This window comes from Dioscorea cayenensis, chromosome 3 (genome assembly GCF_009730915.1).
Source record: "Dioscorea cayenensis subsp. rotundata cultivar TDr96_F1 chromosome 3, TDr96_F1_v2_PseudoChromosome.rev07_lg8_w22 25.fasta, whole genome shotgun sequence".
Taxonomy (NCBI): Eukaryota; Viridiplantae; Streptophyta; class Magnoliopsida; order Dioscoreales; family Dioscoreaceae; genus Dioscorea; species Dioscorea cayenensis.
Window position 1 is genome coordinate 623904 of NC_052473.1, and position 18312 is coordinate 642215.

Consider the following 18312-nt stretch of genomic DNA (forward strand, 5'->3'; position numbering starts at 1 on the left):
TTACCTTTGGAAGAGCTTGTTGACTTCTGGCATGATATTTTGTATCAGTATGAAAGGTTGGTCCAAAATATTACTTGGGCCTCTATTATAAGTATATTTTTGTATTTCAATTTATGCACAAATGTTTATTTATTTTTTTTATTTTTTTATTTTTAACAAAGATGACAAGCACCAAATCAAAATACAGACAAGTATAGAAGTGCACCAGTTAAGGTATCCTGAATGACCTTTTAGGGATAAACCCCCCTGCCATGCAACCTTGAAAGGAAAAACGAAAGATATTTCTCACACAGAACTTTCACAGAGGACCTAGTGCAATGCTAGATGAGAGGCCCTTCTAATGCAATGCAATGTTTATCTTATCATAGATAGAGCATTTAATATTAATAATATATATATATATATATATAATACCTAAATTTTAGTTTTAAATGCCATCAAGAAAACACATCCCCAAGAAGAGGATTTGGGATATTCATAAGTCTCTTACAATTCAATGTTTTATAAAAGTTAAAAGCTGCTTCGGCAGATCTTTTCCTCTAAAAAAAAATATATATTTTTTATAAAAATTAATTTTTTTTAAATTACACTTTTAACATTTGTTCTGTTGCTCCTTTCCATTTCAATAAATTTGTGGTTTATCCACATTTACTTCAAAAAAAAAATTATACTTCTAAATTTCCCTTACAATTTTTTTTTTTTTGAAAAGGTGGATAAACCACATATATTAATAAAACCAGAACAGTACAAAAGTCTCACCACTATGGTGAGTAACCGACTACAAACAAACACCAGCCACCACAAGCTGTGATAGCAGACATAGAAAAACACCCAAAAAGAGGAGACAAGGGGCTTCCTCTAACCCAGTATCAACGGTTACTGTCCCGCGCCCTTCTCATGGACCTCCTCCGAAGCTAGAACACGCCAGCTTCCTCCAGCCGAGGAATTAGAAAGTCCAAACTCCTCCAAATAGTTGTAACCGATTCCTCTAACTTTTCTTGAACCCCCGTAGCAGCAACTTTGGAGCCGTCCATGCACAGCATTCTCTATTGCAAGCCTAGTAACCGGCCCACCATCAGCAGAAATAAACTGGGAGCCCATTCTCCCATTGATGCAACCCACGGCCTGGCCCACCTCAAAGAGAATCAGAGGAATCTCCAATTCCTTAGAGTCCATCTCAAGGCCCATTTCCCCTCCCAGCCCAACCATAGCAGCAAAGGGAACCACCGCACGATCCTCGAAAGCAACCACTCGATCCATCATCACGTGAATGAACGGCTCACCTTTATCCACCATCTCCTTACTAACATGTTCCATGTCAACCTCGGATTGCTGACCTATATCGAATTGCACTTCTGGCTTGCGGACCTGCCACGACTCGACACGTCTCCCCCTCGGGCCCCGCGAGGTCAGTGCGGATCCTGGATCCACCCGATCCACCCGGCAACGCTCGGATGACCGAGCCCGTCCGAGACTGTCAGTTCGTCCACAATTCACAGCGCAACCACCGGTCCGGAGCACCGGCTCCCTCAAGCGACAAGTCGTCGGGTGACTGTGGGGGGAGCTATGCTCAACCTCCACTGCACGTCTTCCGGGGGAGCTGCGCTCAACCTCCGTCATGCCACCATCAAGCCCAAGTCCGGGGGAGCAAAGCTCAGCCACCGTTGGAGCCACCGCATGTACCTTGGAGGCATCCCCGCCGCTCGCTAGACTCCTCTGGTCACAACCATCGGTCCGGAGCACCGGCTTCCTCAAGCGACCAGTCGCCGGGTGACTGTGGGGGGAGCTGTGCTCAACCTCCATTGCACACCTTCCGAGGGAGCTGTGCTCAACCTCCGTCATGCCACCAACAAGACCAAGTCCGGGGGAGCAACGCTCAACCACCGTAGGAGCCACCGCATGTACCTTGGAGGCATCCCCGCCGCTTGCCAGACTCCACTGGTCACAACCACCGGTCTGGAGCACCAGTTCCCTCCCCTTTACATGTTCTTCTAGAAAATTCCTCTGGAAACGGCAAATGAAATTTCCCTTACAATTCAATTGTATATTTGATAAAATTACCATATTACTTTTTTTTTAATGTTTGTTTTTTTTCTAAATATCTTTGAACTAAAATATTTTATTTTTATTAAACCAGTTTTTATAATTTAGTGAATTGTCTTTTATTGTATTATTTGTAGTAGATTTTGTCATACTCTAATGGGGATTTTTATTTATATAAGAATAACCTAAAACAATATAAGTTTAAAAAATAAAAAGTTAAATAATTTATGATTTATCATTTTATTAAAAAAAAATGTAAGTCTGTGACTCCTTCAAAGTTTCACATGACTAATAAATTTTTTAATCTTTTCAAATATCCATAAATTCTTTGCAATTCAATTTTTAAAAAATTAATGTAGACTTGAGGACTTAGTCATGTAGTGTGGGACAGCATCATCAAATCATGTGAAGGTCTTGCGCATGCTTCAATACTTAAAACACTATAATATAAAATAATTAAACAAATTAAAAACAGTAGAACATCTCATCAATTGTGATTTATCAGAATGGATTTGGTCGTCTTCAAACAAATTTTAGATCTCCAAACACATACCTTCAATTACTAGATTTCGGACCTCCTAGATATCGTCTTTAAACTCTTAGATTCGATTTCTCTGGGACCTCACTTCAAAATGAATAGTATGGAACATCTGGCTTGAAAGAAATAATCATATTTTTTTATAAGATTGTTAACATAATCTTTTCTTAGTTATCTACAATTTATGATCCTCAGTATCAGCCGTCAAGTGAAGCTACATAGAGGATTAAACGCTCTCTCGACTTTATAAGCGCTAGGGCTTCAGATCTCGTAGGCGAGATGATCCAAAATACTATTTCAGAGTAGGTTACTTCATGTTTAGATTAGACATGTCTGTATTACTGGACGGTGACTTCGTCAGTCTTTCTGCTATCATTTCCCTTTCTGTTCCTGTCTGTTTTTTATTTACCTAAAAAATGCTTCACCTCTGGTGAGAGCCTCTGTGTTAAGTTTGTGTTATTTTTTCTTTTCTACTTCTGTCATCTTATTTGGTTCCTTTATATTAAAAAAATCAGTGGTTTATTCACTTTTATAAAAATAAATAAATAAATAACAGTAAATTTTTTTTATTAGAAAGGTACATAACAAGACCAAGAGTTACATCTTCATGGAAATAATAAGAAACAAAGAAGAAAAATAGAAATCAATATTGCTTGATTGATAATAAATGATAATAAAACAAACAAATTAATGTGTTCTAATATTACTTCTTCTTTGTAGGATAAGAAGCCATCTTATTAATACCACAAAGCCCTTCAGGTTTCCCAGTGTTCCTCTTCATCCTAATGTACCCTTTCTCTCCCCATTTAGGACCCCATGAGTTCTTCACTATGATGTAATCTTGGCCCTTGGATGTTCCATATCCAACGGCTGCCACTCCATGATCAAGCTCACTCCCACAATGTCCATCATACACTCCCTATAATTCAAGCTCACACCAAAAAGTTAGTCTATATTTATGCATTCACTAATTATAATGTAATATATAAATAATTATTTATATATAAATCTTACTCCACTGTAGAACTGGAAATCTCTCCCTGAAGCTTCAATGGCAACACTAACAGGTTGATGAGCTAAAGCTTTGATGAGGCTCTGTTCATTGTTTTGTGGAACATCTTCATATCCTTCAATGGTCACAACTTCAAGTTCACCCTAAAACCATATCAGTGGTTAGATATATATATATATATATATCTATATTCATGCACATTTATGTATGTATGTATGTGCATATATTAACACATGTAATATATATATAGGCATTACCCTTTTCTCATCACAAGTGCCTTCTTCCATGATGTAAGGGTAGTCATCCTCAGTGTGAAGGCCACCTTTAGAGGCTATATATGAGAAGGCATAGTCCATCAGCCCTCCATTGCAGCCACTGTTAAACTCTGTATCACAGTCTATGAGCTCTTGTTCTGATAGTGATGTTAAATTCCCAGTAACAATCTGGTTTATTCCCTCCACTGCAGCCACTGTTGAGAATGCCCAACAACTACCTGCATGATCATGCATGCATGCAATGTTTTAGCTTTACGTGACAATGGTAAAACATTTGATCTTTAGAGATGGTTAGTTTTAGGTTCTTACCACATGCTCCTTGATTTTTTACTGCAGTTACTGCACCCTTCTTTCTCCAATCCATGGATTTTGGCAAGTTGGCAGCATTTTCATACTTGAAGTTTAGAGGATTACCATCCCTAGTTCTTGCTGGAAGTTGAGGTCTATTTAGTCCAAGATACTTAGCTTTGAATTCCTCATGAGTCATGTCTGCAAATTCATTCAAACCAAGAAAGTAGCTGCTGATTTGTTTGTTCCTCTCATTGATGTGCTTGAGATTGTCTAGGAAAACCTCAAACCGACGCCATTTTTCTTCAAAGCTTGCATAGGACTTGCCATGCTTCGCCAACCAAGATTCGAAGAGATCGATTGACCTATCTTCGGTTTTTAGATCATCTTCCGAGTAACCGAGGATAGAGAAGTCACTAGGTAGAGCTAAGCATGTTGTGAGGCAAATAGAGAGGAAGAGAAGGAGGTTGGTAATGGAGAAAGCCATGATAAGATCAGTTGATGTTTTCAAGAGATTGTAATTTTATCTTCAGTTGTCTGAGATTCAAAGAGAGAACATGCATGGCACTAATTTATAGTCTTGTTTCAAATGTTGCCTCCAAGCAAAGCAATCAGAGGTTTTTCTGAAGATCACTTCAAGCATGGTTCATCACATTGGTTTAACTTCAAGCATGCGTCTTATATATATATATATATATATATACATATTTTTATATATAAATTTAAATGTATCAATTAAGTAAAAGATCAAGATTCACTCATGTATATATATATTTCCAATTACATTAATGAGTGTGCACACACACGTTTTAGTCCATTTTCAAAGAGGAAGACTTTTATTCTAAAGTTGAAAAAGAAGCAAGTTGGAAATAGACTAAATCTCAACTCTTATATTAAGACCTTTGACTATACAACAGGAATGTATATGGATATGGTACACAAATGCATGAACCATGAACTCTCCTCTAGGAAACTATGAAGCAATATACATCAAATTCAAATATAAACTAGCTAAAAATTAAGTTCAAACTATTCATCTTAATTAAAATTATCGCCACCAAAGTGGTGCCTCAGCAATTGGACTAGGAGTACAAATTCCTAGTTCAATTATTTCTTCGTTATTTTGATCAGTTTCTGTCTTGATTGTGCTTGGTTGATTTTCTTCACTTTCATTCGATTCCAAAGACTTCCCTTTAGTTTCTGGCGTCAAGAAATAAGTAAGAACAAGCCCAAGAACACAAATACTGCCGAGAATAATAAGAGAATTCGTCATCCCAATCCCCGGCTTCCAACCATTATTTCTATTATTATCTTTACTCTTGTCTTGTGAAGCCCAGAGAAATCCTAAAGTTCCAATGATCGCCCCTACCTTGCCGGCAGCACCGGATATACCATGGCAGGTTGATCTCAACCTCGCCGGAAAGAGCTCAGCAGGGATGATAAATGTAGTAGTATTAGGACCAAAGTTTGAGAAAAAGAAGGTGAGTCCATATAATACCATAAACCATCCATTGGTATGATCATTCCAATACACATCATAAGGTCCTGCCAATGCAAACAAGAACACAGCCATGAAGAAGAACCCCAACATTTGAAGCTTCCTTCTTCCAATCCGATCAATGGAGTATACTGCAGCCCAGTAACCAGGAATTGTCGAACAGATGGCGATGATTGCCTGAAGTTTGGCAACGTTGTAGGTCTCTTGAAAGGGGTTAACATTTGCCTTTTCAACCCATTTATGATAGATATGAGACTGAAAAAGTGTGCTGCTATAGAAGGGGATGTCGACAATCAGCCATGCAGCAGCACAGGCAAAGAGATGCCGTCCGTGCTCATGGAGGAACTGGTTCGAGAAGAGACCGTAGGGTGGTTGTGCTGGCAACAAAGTCATTGGCGTTCTATCTTGAAGCTCTGTGTTCTCGTCGATGACGGGTAAGTCTAAATCTCCTAAATCTCTCACGTCGTCAGTTGCTTTTGGTATGTTTTGTTCTATTAAAAGCTGTGTATCTGTAAGACATAATATATAAGCTTGAATTTCTCATCCTATCACCGTAGAATTTTAGAAGTGATATGTACTAACCTTGCTGTTTCAGGCATGGTCATCCTCCAATAGAAGGTTAAAGAAGCAGGCAAGGCACCCATCATTAGTATCAACCTCCAAGCAATATCGACAGAGTTTGATATGTCTGAGTCCTTCTTGATGGCACGGTCGAAGGCGGAGGTGACAGCCATGGTGACTCCAGCACCAGCAAGAATACCAAGCCCTTGCATAGAGAATACGGCGGCGATGAAAGCCCCTCGGGTTCTCTTGTTTGCAAACTCTGACATAATTGTAGCTGAAAGCGGGTAATCACCACCAATACTAATGCCGAGAAGAAAGCGAAAGAAACATAAACTTGTTATCACGCACTTCCTAGTCTTGCATATAGAAAAGCCGGACTGTAATGAGCTCAACACCATAAAGACTAGTGCAAAACCATAGACTCGCCGACGGCCAATACGATCTCCAAGTGCCCCAAAAGTAAGCTGCCCAATCACCATGCCGACTAAAGCTATTACCATCATCGTCGAGACAACTCCCGGAGGTATATTGCCCTGGTGATCATTGTAATAACTTCTTCCGATAAGCTTGATCACCGGCGTGATACAAAAGAGATCATATGCATCCGTGAAGGTTCCCATTCCGGCGATCACAATCGCCTTGAAATGGAACCATTGAGTTTTTGCATGATCAAGTGCTGTGAGAACTCTTAGGGGCATTTTGCTTGAGTTCCGAAGAAATATTTGTTCTTGACTGTCACCTTAATATAAACATACAATGCTAGATATATTTGATAGTCAGAAAATGAAATAACTATGAAGTTTCGTCAAAGTCTTCGATTCCATTAAAAGATGCTGAGATGCTAGATTTATCAACTAATGTTATGAATCATGATGAATCATAGTGTGGAGCTCATGGATCTTGTAAAAATATGATCCAAGTCTTCGCTTAACACCAATTGACTAATATGGTGGTCTTGGTCTTCATTGAACCACTAATTAATTGTATTTTTAAGAGTGAAATTTTCATTGTATTTATTGTGATCACAATTAATGACTACTGTGAAGTGATTTGTGGAAATTGAAGATGGTTTTGAATTCTAATTTTTTTGGATCAACATCATGCTCAAAGACATTGGCTTATTTGAAGGTTGTTAGGTTGGAAATTTCTTTGTCTTTGAATGGAATGAACTACTTATATGCATATATATATATATATATATATGAGGACCCATCATCTAGGGACGTCCCTAGATTTCAAATCTAGGGATGTCCATAATAGCCATCGGATGATAATCGACCAGTACAGTATCCCTATGAGCAGTAGAAAGCCGCGTCTACAGGTGTATATCATGATGATCATAAAGCAGTAAAAAAGCAGTATACATGCTTATATAGACAATTAACCATCTGGATGATGATCCAATCAGTTAAGATTTAAAACGTCCCTAGATTTCAAATCTAGGGACTTACCTAGATGATCTTTTTCCTATATATATATATATATATATTGTTAAAAATAAAAAAAATGGATTGGAACTTTGCAAGGGATAGTGATGGATAGAGATGGGAAAATGAGTGGCTCACATTGTCAAAGTCAATGGAATTAAATAATTATTGATAGTTGAAAATTCAAGTGAAATAATTCAATTGGTTCAGGAAGGGATGAGAAATATGAGGTTTTGGAATTCCATGTGAGGCTGTGCTTTTACATTGATTGGTTTGGTATTTATTATGTTACATAAGCACCATTGAATTTTTCAAGATAAAATGCCTGTCTGTAGTATATAGTACATCTCAACATTAAAAAAACCATATCTAGTAGTATGCATTATATTTATGACGATTTGATCTATATTATATATGAAGATGATAGTGATTTTTGTACAGGTATTTTTGAATGTGTGGATGATAAATTGATAATAGAATAAAGGCTTATATATATATAGAGAATTTTTTTTTTTTTATAAAAGTAGATAAAATATAGAGAACATTGAATTAGTCTATAAAGGTTGGCAATTTTCCAAGGCATAAAATTTTTGGACCATGCTTTTCTCTATGTCACTATTAATTTTCCAAGCTGTACTCCAATTCATTATTCAAACCACACAAATATTTCTAAAGGATATATGATATATATTTTCCAAAAATACAATATTGAATAGTTTGTGGTATTTTCAGTGAATAGATATTAACAAGCAAAATACTTTCTTTTAAAGAAATTTGAAATTAAAATATTTGACTCGTGCACCAAGTGTCTAGTTTTTTTACACAGTCAAAGAAACTTAACGTCACAATCTAAAATCAAGTGCTCAAGTATATTTTTTATACAATAAAAAAATTATATATATATATATATATATATAATGAATAATCGTTCTTAGATTTTAAATTTAAGAAACATCTATAATAGCCAGTCGAATGGTAATGAACAATTCAAAACGTGTTTTATGAGTAATGAAACATTACATAAACAGATAAAAAAAGCGTACCTAAATTTAATAGATGTGATTAAACATCTCTAGAGAATAGTAATTACCTAGATTATTTTTTTCTATATACATATAATAAATGTCTCTAATAAATTTAATTTAAGGGGTTGCTTTGATAATTTACCACACTATATAAGCTTCATCTCTGACACTGGCTTGAAAGCTTAGATGATACTTCGTCAATGGAGATCCATTAGAGTTCCGAACGAGAAGCTCTGGTTCTCCTCGACTCCCCAGAGAAACCCCAATCCAAATCACTCCCAGTGGCTAGAGAATCTCTCTCAGCTATGCCACCAGAAGGACCTCCCGAAGGCCGTGGCCACGATGGTCGCCATGGAAGACCAGCATTGCCGTGCCGACCCCATCACCTACTCGTCCCTCATCAAGCTTTGCATCGAAAAACACGCCGTAAACGAAGGTCGGCGAGTTCATCAGCATCTTTTGGATGATGGCCAGCCACCAAAGTTGTTCCTTTCCAACTCTCTTCTCAGTATGTACGTGAAGTTCAATCTTTTTGACGATGCACGGCGCTTGTTCGACGAAATGCCTGAGAGAAATGTGGTTTCTTGGACGACTATGATCTCGGCCTTTGCTCATCTAGACTCCCGTGAAGAAGCTATGAAGTATTTGATTGCGATGCACAGAGAGGGGATTCGGCCAAATATGTACACCTTCTCGGCCGTGCTCAGAGCTTGTCAGACGCTGAGAACACTTTGGTCTATCCATTGTTGTATAATTAAGTGTGGATTGGAGTTGGATGTGTTTGTCAGGAGCTCTCTCATTGATGTTTATTCGAAATATGGAGATTTGGATTATGGGTATCAAGTGTTTGATGAAATGGCTACTCGAGACTTGGTAGTTTGGAACTCAATCATTGGTGGCTTTGCACAGAGTGGAGATGGATATAAGGCTCTTGAGCTATTTATCGGTATGAAAAGAGCTGGTTTTTTGGCTAATCAGAGCACATTGACGAGTGGTTTGCGGGCTTGCACAGGGACGGTGATGTTAGAAATGGGGAGGCAAGTTCATGTCCATGTACTCAAGTATGATCAGGATTTGATTCTGAATAATGCGCTTCTTGATATGTACTGTAAGTGCGGTAGCTTAGCCGAAGCGAATGCAGTGTTTCAGAGAATGAAGGAGAGGGATGTCATCTCATGGAGTACAATGATCTCCGGCCTGGCTCAGAATGGCAGAAGCATAGAAGCGTTGAGACTCTTCAATTCCATGAAGGCTGCGGGCACTAAGCCGAACTACATTACTATGGTGGGAGTGTTGTTTGCTTGTAGTCATGCAGGTCTTGTAGAAGATGGTTGGTATTATTTTAACTCGATGGCGAAGGTTTTTGGTATAGAGCCCGGAAGAGAGCATTATGGTTGTATAGTTGATCTTCTCGGAAGGGCTGGGAAGCTGGAAGAAGCATTGAACTTCATCGATGCAATGGGCTTTCAGCCGGACTCTGTCATTTGGAGAACACTCCTGGGAGCTTGCAGAGTTCACCAGAACTCAAGTCTAGCAGCTCATGCGGCAAAGGAGATACTCAAATTGGAACCTGAGGATGAGGGAACTTACATACTGTTGTCGAATATTTATGCAGATTCTCGCCGGTGGAGTGATGTGGAGCAAGTGAGGAAGGCAATGCAAGATCAAGGGGTGCGGAAAGAGCCTGGTCGGAGTTGGATTGAAGTCGGGAAGAAGACTCATGTGTTCATTGTAGGAGATTTCTCACATCCAGAGATGAATTCTATCAGCAAAGAATTAAACAGATTGATAGGGAGGATCACTGAGGTGGGTTATGTTCCTGATGTAAAATTCGTACTTCATGATCTAGAAAGAGAGCAGAAAGAGGAATCACTTCGGTATCACAGCGAGAAACTGGCTATCGCTTTCGGGATGATGAACTCGATGGGCGGGAAACCAATAAGGATAATGAAGAACTTGAGGATATGCGGCGATTGCCATGAATTTGCAAAGCTCGCTGCAAAGGTTGAAAACAAGACAATTATCATAAGGGATCCTGTTCGATTCCACCATTTTCAGGATGGAATTTGTTCCTGCGGAGATTACTGGTAGGAAAATGAGAATGTATCATATCATTAACTTCCGAAATTGTTAGGAGTTAATAATTTATTTGATGAGTAATACACCATAACCCTGCTATTTTTGTGTGGCTGTGATCTTCTCAAAGCACTGCTAATTCATAAATAAAACGACCAGAACAAAGGCTATTTCAGTAATGGCAGAGTTTTTCTGTTTGATTTACAACATTCTATAACCAAAACACACCAAATGAGAAAAAATACCTGATATCTATTATAACATATAGAAACAGAGGCTAAAACACAAAGGATCACCAAACTAAGTTGATTACACAGAGCTACAGAATGCAATGTTGTAGATGAATCCTTGTGGGTTAATATAAATCCTTCGGCAGGATCTCATGTTTAGCCAACATCACTGAACAGTTTATTCACCAGGACCTGCATATATAAGATGGTGCAGTCTCTTCCTTCTCATCCAGAAAATCCAAATTTCCACCAAAATGTTCCTTTGCTTCTTCCCTTATAGGGACCGAAAGATCCGCTTCTCCCTTCAATTCAAGACCGTGTATCAAGATTCTATATGTTAAAGCATCCGGTTCACTTTCCCACAACTTCATCAAGCGAAAGCAATCCATAGCAGTTTGAGTGAATCCGAACTCGAATAGAGTTTTCAACAGTGAATTAAAGCCTTCAGTATCAGCCTCCCACTGTTCTTTCTTCAAATATGAACAAATTTGATCCAGCTCCTTGTACAAACCATTGCTTGCCAAGACAGTGATCATATTAACGTAGACAGATAGCTGCGGTTTATACCAATGCTCCTTCCGAACCTCTTCAAAAACCTATATTATGATATGAGCATTTCCAATTGCATCTCAGTGCACTTTGCTTGCATCTGTAAAACACATTGTATCTCAAAATAATAATTGGTAGAAGCCAATTTCCCTTATGTACAGATTTAACTAAAGTGTAAAAAAGAGAGCTTTCTAAGAACATGAAAAGAATGAAATCAAAGCAAAAAAGTTCAAGAGGTGATCACTTTAAGATAATTCACTGATTCAAATACCAGGTAGGCAAAAGAACATTCACTTGTCTCACAATACATAATCACAATTAACATTTACTCGTACCACAACTGAGTACTATTACTACTGATTTATTTTTTTGTAATTGTATCGCAGTTATCACTAAACGACTTATAATACTATCGACACTAAACTAACTAAAAAAAGCTGTTTTAACTAAAATGGTATAACTATTTGTAATGCCAACACACAAATATGCATAAATACAATACCAGGTAGGAAAAAGAACATTCACTTGTCTCACAATAAACAAGCAATAAGGATGCATAATCACAATTAACATTTACCCGTACCAAAACCAAGTATTATTACTACTGATATATTTTTTTGTAATTGTATTGCAGTTATCACTAAATGACTAATAATACTATCAACACTAAACTAACTAAAACTAGCTGTTTTAACTGGAATGGTATCACTATTTGTAACACCAAAACACAGATATGTATAAATACAATACAACCATGACTATACTGCTACACAAAAACAACAATAAAATGGTGGTTATTTTAGATTTACCATTGTGTAACATAAACATATGCAAATAATAGCAATATAACAGTAGTTATTCTACTGCATAATGATTGTATAACAATTAGCAATTTTCATCATGAAAATATTACTGCAAAACCGATAATTTCACAAATTGATCCAAAAAGATCAACTTTTTGAGGCCCTAATATCAATTGCATTCCCAAATTGGAAGTACTAAGGAAGGAAGAGAAGGAGAGAAGAGACCTGCTGGGCGAGCAAGGCTTCGCCTTGGGACTGGAGCTCGCCTAGCACGGCCATCATGTCCCGCTTCACCAGCCGCCGCACTCTCGCCTGCATCGCCATCTCCACTGATTCGCGACCGCCCATCCTCTCTCCACGCTTCAAGGCTTGCACGGCCTGGATCGCCTCCACGCTCAGGTACCGACCCCGCTGCGGCGGCTTCCGGTTCTTCGCCCGGTCCCTCATCGTCACCCGACTCACCCTCCCAGTCCTCGTCGGAAGATGGATCGGGATCTGCAACCGCCCACCGCCCGCCGGTGGCCGGAAGACGCCGATGAGCACCGACGCCATCGCTCTCTCTCTCTCTCTCTCTCTCTCGCTCCGGATTATGATAATGTTTTGCAGAGAAGGGCTTTGAAGACTTTTTTCACATAACCCCCTCTAAAATATATTATTCCCCCTTCTTTTAATTTAATTTAATTTTAATTTTATTTATTAAACTTTGAACTCGATTTATTTAATTTGGGATAAAAAAACATATATCCTTTTACTTATATATATATATATATATATATATATATGAAAAAAAGGAAGTAAATGGGAAAATTTTAAAGCCATATTTGTTCAAATTTTCTCCCTAACTTGTGCAAACCTTTTGTAAAAAGAATTAATTCAAAGGATCTTTATGTAAATACAATAATTCACAGCCTCAAACCAATGTTTTCAAATTTAAAAAAAAAATACTACATTGTACATCATATAACAAGCAACTGATTAACTAAAGAGTTTTCAGATTATGGAAAAACAAACATGATGACATCTGATACACTGATACATCAGCAAACATTACTTACAATCACCATAACACTGACACAAACACAAATAAAACACCAACAGCAACAAAACCGATGTGCTTAGATAACAACCGGTCCGGTCAGAGGTCATTCAAAGTCACCGGAAAGCTCCCTGAACTAATCTACAAACTAATTTTAGATGAAGCATATGATCTAATATAATAAACAAAGGTTTTCATTTCCATGGCATGGCTGATAAGCCGAGTTGGTTATTGTTGTTACAGGCTCCAGTGCTCTGGTTCAGAGGGCTTCCCGGTCCGCCCGATGATTCACTCTGTGTGCCACGTGACAGTGGGCTGCCAGGTGCTACCATGCCTCCGGCGGTAACCTTCCCATGAGCCGATGCAGGATCGGAATAATTCCTATGTTTGGGTTCCTTTCGCCCATCAACAATGAAACTCCCTACAACTACCTGCCAATTGAAGTTTCACAAACTTAGCAATTATGATAAACAGCATATCGATAATAAGATTTCACATAAGAGCGTGTGACCGGATTATTGGTAAAAAGGCAGACCTGAACAGGAGATGCGGCGGTCAACAACCCTGCCACTCCACCACCTAAAACACGTCCATCTGGACCAGCAAGTGACACACTCAGTCCACCCGTTCGGCTTCGCTGGCCCCCGCTCTCTGACAGCAGATATGAACCAGAGAGTGACAGTATCTCAAACCGGCCCTACATTCATGGCCGATATTATTCACAACAAGAAACATATGCAGGCAAAAGTAATAATTGTAGATCATTATAACATCAAGCCTTTTCTCTTTTTGTCTGAATTCGGGGATGCATAGTTTAGAAAATCAATTATATTGAGTAGAATAGCACATTCACAAATGAAGAAAGTAATTGGGTCTATAAGTCGTTCATATTAGCTGCCTAAGCATATAACAATTACTAAACAATGATGCATCAATTACAGCTAAAGCTAATTTGTCGAAGATGCTAAAATTACATTGTGTGTTCACAAGAAATACAAAACTCATAAAATAAAGTATGGCACAAACCTCATAAGTTACTGTTCCACCAGAAGTAGCTGCTTGACGAAGAGTTACATTGGATATTGCACCATTTGCTGAAAGGATGCAAATTCCACGGGGCCCATGCTGAGAAAATGACATGATCTTTGATGAAACATCCTGAAAAATGAAGGCAGACATCACAAGTTTGACCTTCTCAACTGTCTTTACAAGCACAAAACACAGGTAATAGGAGAAGCAATTTAACAGGCAGAAGCATGCATGTGCCAATGTGTTGTTAACCATTGAAGAAAGTATAGTAGCAAATCGCATTTATAGGAATTCAAATTTCAAACGTATATAGCAACTTATTGGTGTTGAAGGTGATCCTCAAAGGCGCAATATAATATCTTAATTATCTCAAGGCAGTAAAATGAAGAATGATCTAACATCAGAGTGAAATTTCCTTTCAAAGTTTAGTCACTACTACAAGAAGACTTTTGAATTTTATGCCCATGTCTGTTAATGACGAATTCAGCAGCCTCTTCTGTAAATTGTTAAAGGATTATATATATATATATATATAACAAGACCTTGCCAACAAACTAAAAGAAAATAAGAGAAATCTCATCACTAATAATCATAGTCAACTGCTATGATCATCAAATAAAAATAGACAATATATCAAGTACTAACATCTTTCTTTTCACATATTAATTCCACTTAGATACTCACATAATATCACTAGCCAAGGATAATTCATGTGTTTTGCTCAATAATCAGAATTTTGAAGTGCAACTTATCTCTCCCCATTTCTAACAGAAAAAAGAAAGGCACCCAACATAGCTCAAAGCCAATTTACATGTTTGTCCTTTGCAACAATTTATATCCACAAAAAATTGGTGCATCACACATGAAATTGAATGCCAAGATGAATTAGACATAAGACAGAAATGTATGATAAACTACTGATGGCAACAAAAAGACATGCACATCAATGATGTATTCCTCAACAGAATGACAATTACCAATTGCATCTAATACATGATTAGCCTGATAATTTATGAGATGTAACAACAACGGAAACAATGGCAAAGACAAGCAGAAAGGGCATATATAGAGAATTGTAACTTATACCTGGGTGTCACAAGCTTGATTGAATGCAAGACATCCAAATTATTCAGAAAATAGTCATACAACAGATTGAAACGCTTGATGTTTTTGTTACAACATTTAGCATATGCAGGATTACACGTTGAACCACAAATATTGTTTGAAGAAGAAGATAAAATACATTCTTACAAGACTTCACATGTCATTGATCATTGATGAGATGAGATGAGATGAGATGAGATGTGCAGAGCAAAAAGGAATGGATCTATATTACCATTAGTCAAGTAAAGCTAAATATTTTTCATTTGAAAAGAGACAAGGGAATCTTAAACACATACAACAAATTTAATGACAAAATACATGTCAACCAACTAAACAAACACTAGCATATTTAAGAAATACTTACCTCCCCCGCCTTAACATTAATAACATGTGGAGTAAACCCAAGTCCAGTTGATCCTGTAAGTAAAGAACATGTTCATAATTAGAATGAATTGCATACATCTTCAAACACAGTCATCAACCAAGTATAAAAGGATCAAAGAATATATTGGAAAACACAATCACCTAACTCTCTCCTTCAAACATTCAAACACTCATAATCTATAAAAAAACAATTTTTCCTTTTCCCACTAAGGCTATACTTGATGAATGTTTCCTATTTCTCAAAGAAAAAAAGAGAGAAATTAACTTTATTATACCAAAATTAAAAAAAAAATCTATTTGCTCCAATTGTTTTTCACTTCTTACAATTTTCAGAATCTAATTAGCATTAAAACCGTTAATGAAGAAGTTACAAAGAAAATGATAACCTGAAGGCAAAAGGCAACATTAAATTAGTTATAAGCTATAGCTTACATCACTGCAATTGAATTACAAATATCTCTATAATTTTCCATTAACAAATTATCACAGGAAAGAATAATCACTCTGAAAAGCATAATAATTCAGAATAGCCAACAGATGATTAATCATGGCAACAAGTCCAAGGGCACAAAGGTCATATCCCCCACAATTCCAATTCCTGCATGTCAGATCTACCAAAACAAACTAAGTCTTCCCCATCAGAATAAAAAGAGCCTTCCTTTTATCTTTGACAGAGTAATCTCTCCCTCACTGACCCGCACACATCATTACCCAAAAGCCTCAACCAGCGAGACAAAACAAGTAGTACCATAAAATACCACAGATATATACAAAACCAAAGAGCCACTATCACCAAACAAGAGAGAAAGGTTAGATTTTGATTTACCAAGAGCAGTCATCTGCTGCTTCTTTCCGGAGCCCGGAGGCCGGCCTCTTGACTTCTTCGAGGGATCAGAGGGAGCAGCACTTGCAGCACCAACGAGGGAGAAGGCACTGGTAGCTGGCGGAGCAGACGCCGGAGTTAAAGCAAGAGCCATGGTGCCATCTGGTCCATATTTCCTGGGTCTCCCACGCTTACGTTTCACCGGCTCTCCCATGTTGACATGAAGACCATGTGGCGGCGCCACCGCCGGCGAAGGAACCCCATCACCAGCGTTCCCCCCTCCACCACCACTACCAGGATAGGGAGGAGAACTAGAACCAATGGGCTTGTAGACTGCCTGCCCATCGGCGGTGAACACCAGCCGCATGTTCTGCATCGACGGTGGCGACTGGACGGGACTCTTCTGCATGGCAACGGTGAAAGGCTCCCTACTCGCCATCAACCCGGTCTCGGATCTCACCTCCATGCATCCAAACCTCAAATTCCACGGGCTCTCCAACCAAAAACTCAATTTTTACAAAGCACCACGAGGGAAATCAACTTCCTCTCCTCCAAAAATCACACATTTATCACAACATCTTCAGGAAACTACACCTCCTCGAATGCTAAAGGAACGATTTTCCAAGAATTTCCCACCGAAAGCACTCTAATCGAAGCTCACTTCCAAAAAACCCATAATACCATACGGAGAAAACACCACAAATATGCGATTTTTACAGCACAAACACTGAAATCTGTTTCAGATCTCGACAGAGAAGCAGCGATTTGAAAACCCTAAACCCTAATTTTGGCCAGAATTACAATAAAAAAATAAATAAGTCACAGTACAAAGTACAACAAGAGAAATAAAAGAAAACCCTAAACCCCAAATCTTATTACAAAAGAACAAAAAACAGTAAAAAAAAACTCAAAGAAAAAAGTAACTCCACCAAAGATCAAGCGAAAATCAGAGAGAAATTAGAGATCCAACTTCTCAAAAAAAATTCCCTTTTTCTCGAATTTCTCCAGAAAATCCATAAATTCAGCAGTAAATCCAGCGAAAAACACGATAAAAAAGAGAATTTTCAGAAATTCCACGATGAAAACCACGAAATTAACAACAAAAAAACACAAACAAAACCTCAAGGAGAAAGACCCAGATGCTTCTCGAGTGGAGAAAAAGGCGAAATTAGGGTTTGAAATCGCCGCTAATATTCCAGGCCTTCTTTGGATTTTTTTTTTTTCAAGGAAAAATGGGCTTTTTAATTTCCCCAAAACCCCCTTTAAAAAAAATAAATAACATAAACCCCCAGTAAAGCGGCCAGAAATTGCTTTCCGACAAAATAATTAATAATTCAGGGGGATAAATGCAACGATAACTTTGGAAAACACCAACCCTTCTTATTTGTCCTCATTATATTTAACCCCTTTCTTTTCAAAATGCTCATAAATATTCTTCTATTTTTTTCTATTTTTTCTATTTTTTTTAATATGAATTTATTATATACGAGATTTTTTTTGGGGTGGTCTTTATCTTATGAATAAAAAAATTAATTATATCTAATTAAATGTTTATAAAAAAAGAAAGGATTGCATTAGTGAGAAGTTATCTTTTGCATATAAGGACCC

The 18312-nt window shown here is 37.8% G+C and overlaps 5 protein-coding genes across 5 annotated transcripts; 1 reads left to right on the plus strand and 4 right to left on the minus strand.

Moving 5' to 3' along the window:
- Positions 1-3136: 3136 nt before the first annotated feature.
- On the minus strand, positions 3137-4689 carry LOC120282821 (cysteine protease XCP1-like). The gene is made up of 4 exons (XM_039289666.1): positions 4178-4689; positions 3851-4086; positions 3596-3736; positions 3137-3500 (listed from the first exon to the last, which is right to left on the minus strand). Exons 1-4 carry the CDS (start codon positions 4641-4643, stop codon positions 3285-3287), a joined length of 1059 nt encoding a protein of 352 aa, XP_039145600.1. The 5' UTR covers positions 4644-4689; the 3' UTR covers positions 3137-3284.
- Positions 4690-5026: 337 nt separating this feature from the next.
- LOC120284125 (probable inorganic phosphate transporter 1-10) lies at positions 5027-7061 on the minus strand. Its single transcript, XM_039290928.1, has 2 exons — positions 6233-7061; positions 5027-6155 (listed from the first exon to the last, which is right to left on the minus strand). The coding sequence occupies exons 1-2, from the start codon at positions 6914-6916 to the stop codon at positions 5205-5207; spliced, it is 1635 nt and encodes a 544-aa protein (XP_039146862.1). The 5' UTR covers positions 6917-7061; the 3' UTR covers positions 5027-5204.
- Positions 7062-8837: 1776 nt separating this feature from the next.
- LOC120254828 (pentatricopeptide repeat-containing protein At2g03880, mitochondrial) lies at positions 8838-10800 on the plus strand. Its single transcript, XM_039262853.1, has one exon. The coding sequence runs from the start codon at positions 8857-8859 to the stop codon at positions 10759-10761; it is 1905 nt and encodes a 634-aa protein (XP_039118787.1). The 5' UTR covers positions 8838-8856; the 3' UTR covers positions 10762-10800.
- Positions 10801-10889: 89 nt separating this feature from the next.
- Positions 10890-12925, minus strand: LOC120254843 (protein THYLAKOID ASSEMBLY 8-like, chloroplastic). The gene is made up of 2 exons (XM_039262856.1): positions 12554-12925; positions 10890-11572 (listed from the first exon to the last, which is right to left on the minus strand). Exons 1-2 carry the CDS (start codon positions 12878-12880, stop codon positions 11159-11161), a joined length of 741 nt encoding a protein of 246 aa, XP_039118790.1. The 5' UTR covers positions 12881-12925; the 3' UTR covers positions 10890-11158.
- A 359-nt stretch (positions 12926-13284) lies between these two features.
- LOC120252342 (AT-hook motif nuclear-localized protein 10-like) lies at positions 13285-17934 on the minus strand. The gene is made up of 5 exons (XM_039260644.1): positions 16708-17934; positions 15862-15914; positions 14391-14522; positions 13900-14061; positions 13285-13795 (listed from the first exon to the last, which is right to left on the minus strand). The coding sequence occupies exons 1-5, from the start codon at positions 17168-17170 to the stop codon at positions 13559-13561; spliced, it is 1047 nt and encodes a 348-aa protein (XP_039116578.1). The 5' UTR covers positions 17171-17934; the 3' UTR covers positions 13285-13558.
- Positions 17935-18312: the final 378 nt, after the last annotated feature.

What these genes read in the sequence shown, in the direction of transcription:
- LOC120254843 (XM_039262856.1), bottom strand. Translation starts at nt 12,880, where the DNA reads ATGGCGTCGGTGCTCATCGGCGTCTTCCGGCCACCGGCGGGCGGTGGG. An exon ending in AAGCCTTGCTCGCCCAGCAG is followed by an intron (nt 11,573 to 12,553) that starts GTCTCTTCTCTC and finishes ATCATAATATAG; the next exon opens with GTTTTTGAAGAGGTTCGGAA.
- LOC120284125 (XM_039290928.1), bottom strand. Translation starts at nt 6,916, where the DNA reads ATGCCCCTAAGAGTTCTCACAGCACTTGATCATGCAAAAACTCAATGG. An exon ending in TGCCTGAAACAGCAAGGTTA is followed by an intron (nt 6,156 to 6,232) that starts GTACATATCACT and finishes ACAGATACACAG; the next exon opens with CTTTTAATAGAACAAAACAT.
- LOC120254828 (XM_039262853.1), top strand. Translation starts at nt 8,857, where the DNA reads ATGATACTTCGTCAATGGAGATCCATTAGAGTTCCGAACGAGAAGCTC.
- LOC120282821 (XM_039289666.1), bottom strand. Translation starts at nt 4,643, where the DNA reads ATGGCTTTCTCCATTACCAACCTCCTTCTCTTCCTCTCTATTTGCCTC. An exon ending in GCACTTGTGATGAGAAAAGG is followed by an intron (nt 3,737 to 3,850) that starts GTAATGCCTATA and finishes ATATGGTTTTAG; the next exon opens with GGTGAACTTGAAGTTGTGAC. An exon ending in ATTTCCAGTTCTACAGTGGA is followed by an intron (nt 3,501 to 3,595) that starts GTAAGATTTATA and finishes CTTGAATTATAG; the next exon opens with GGAGTGTATGATGGACATTG.
- LOC120252342 (XM_039260644.1), bottom strand. Translation starts at nt 17,170, where the DNA reads ATGGAGGTGAGATCCGAGACCGGGTTGATGGCGAGTAGGGAGCCTTTC. An exon ending in GCAGCAGATGACTGCTCTTG is followed by an intron (nt 15,915 to 16,707) that starts GTAAATCAAAAT and finishes CTTTACTTACAG; the next exon opens with GATCAACTGGACTTGGGTTT. An exon ending in TTAATGTTAAGGCGGGGGAG is followed by an intron (nt 14,523 to 15,861) that starts GTAAGTATTTCT and finishes TTCATTTTTCAG; the next exon opens with GATGTTTCATCAAAGATCAT.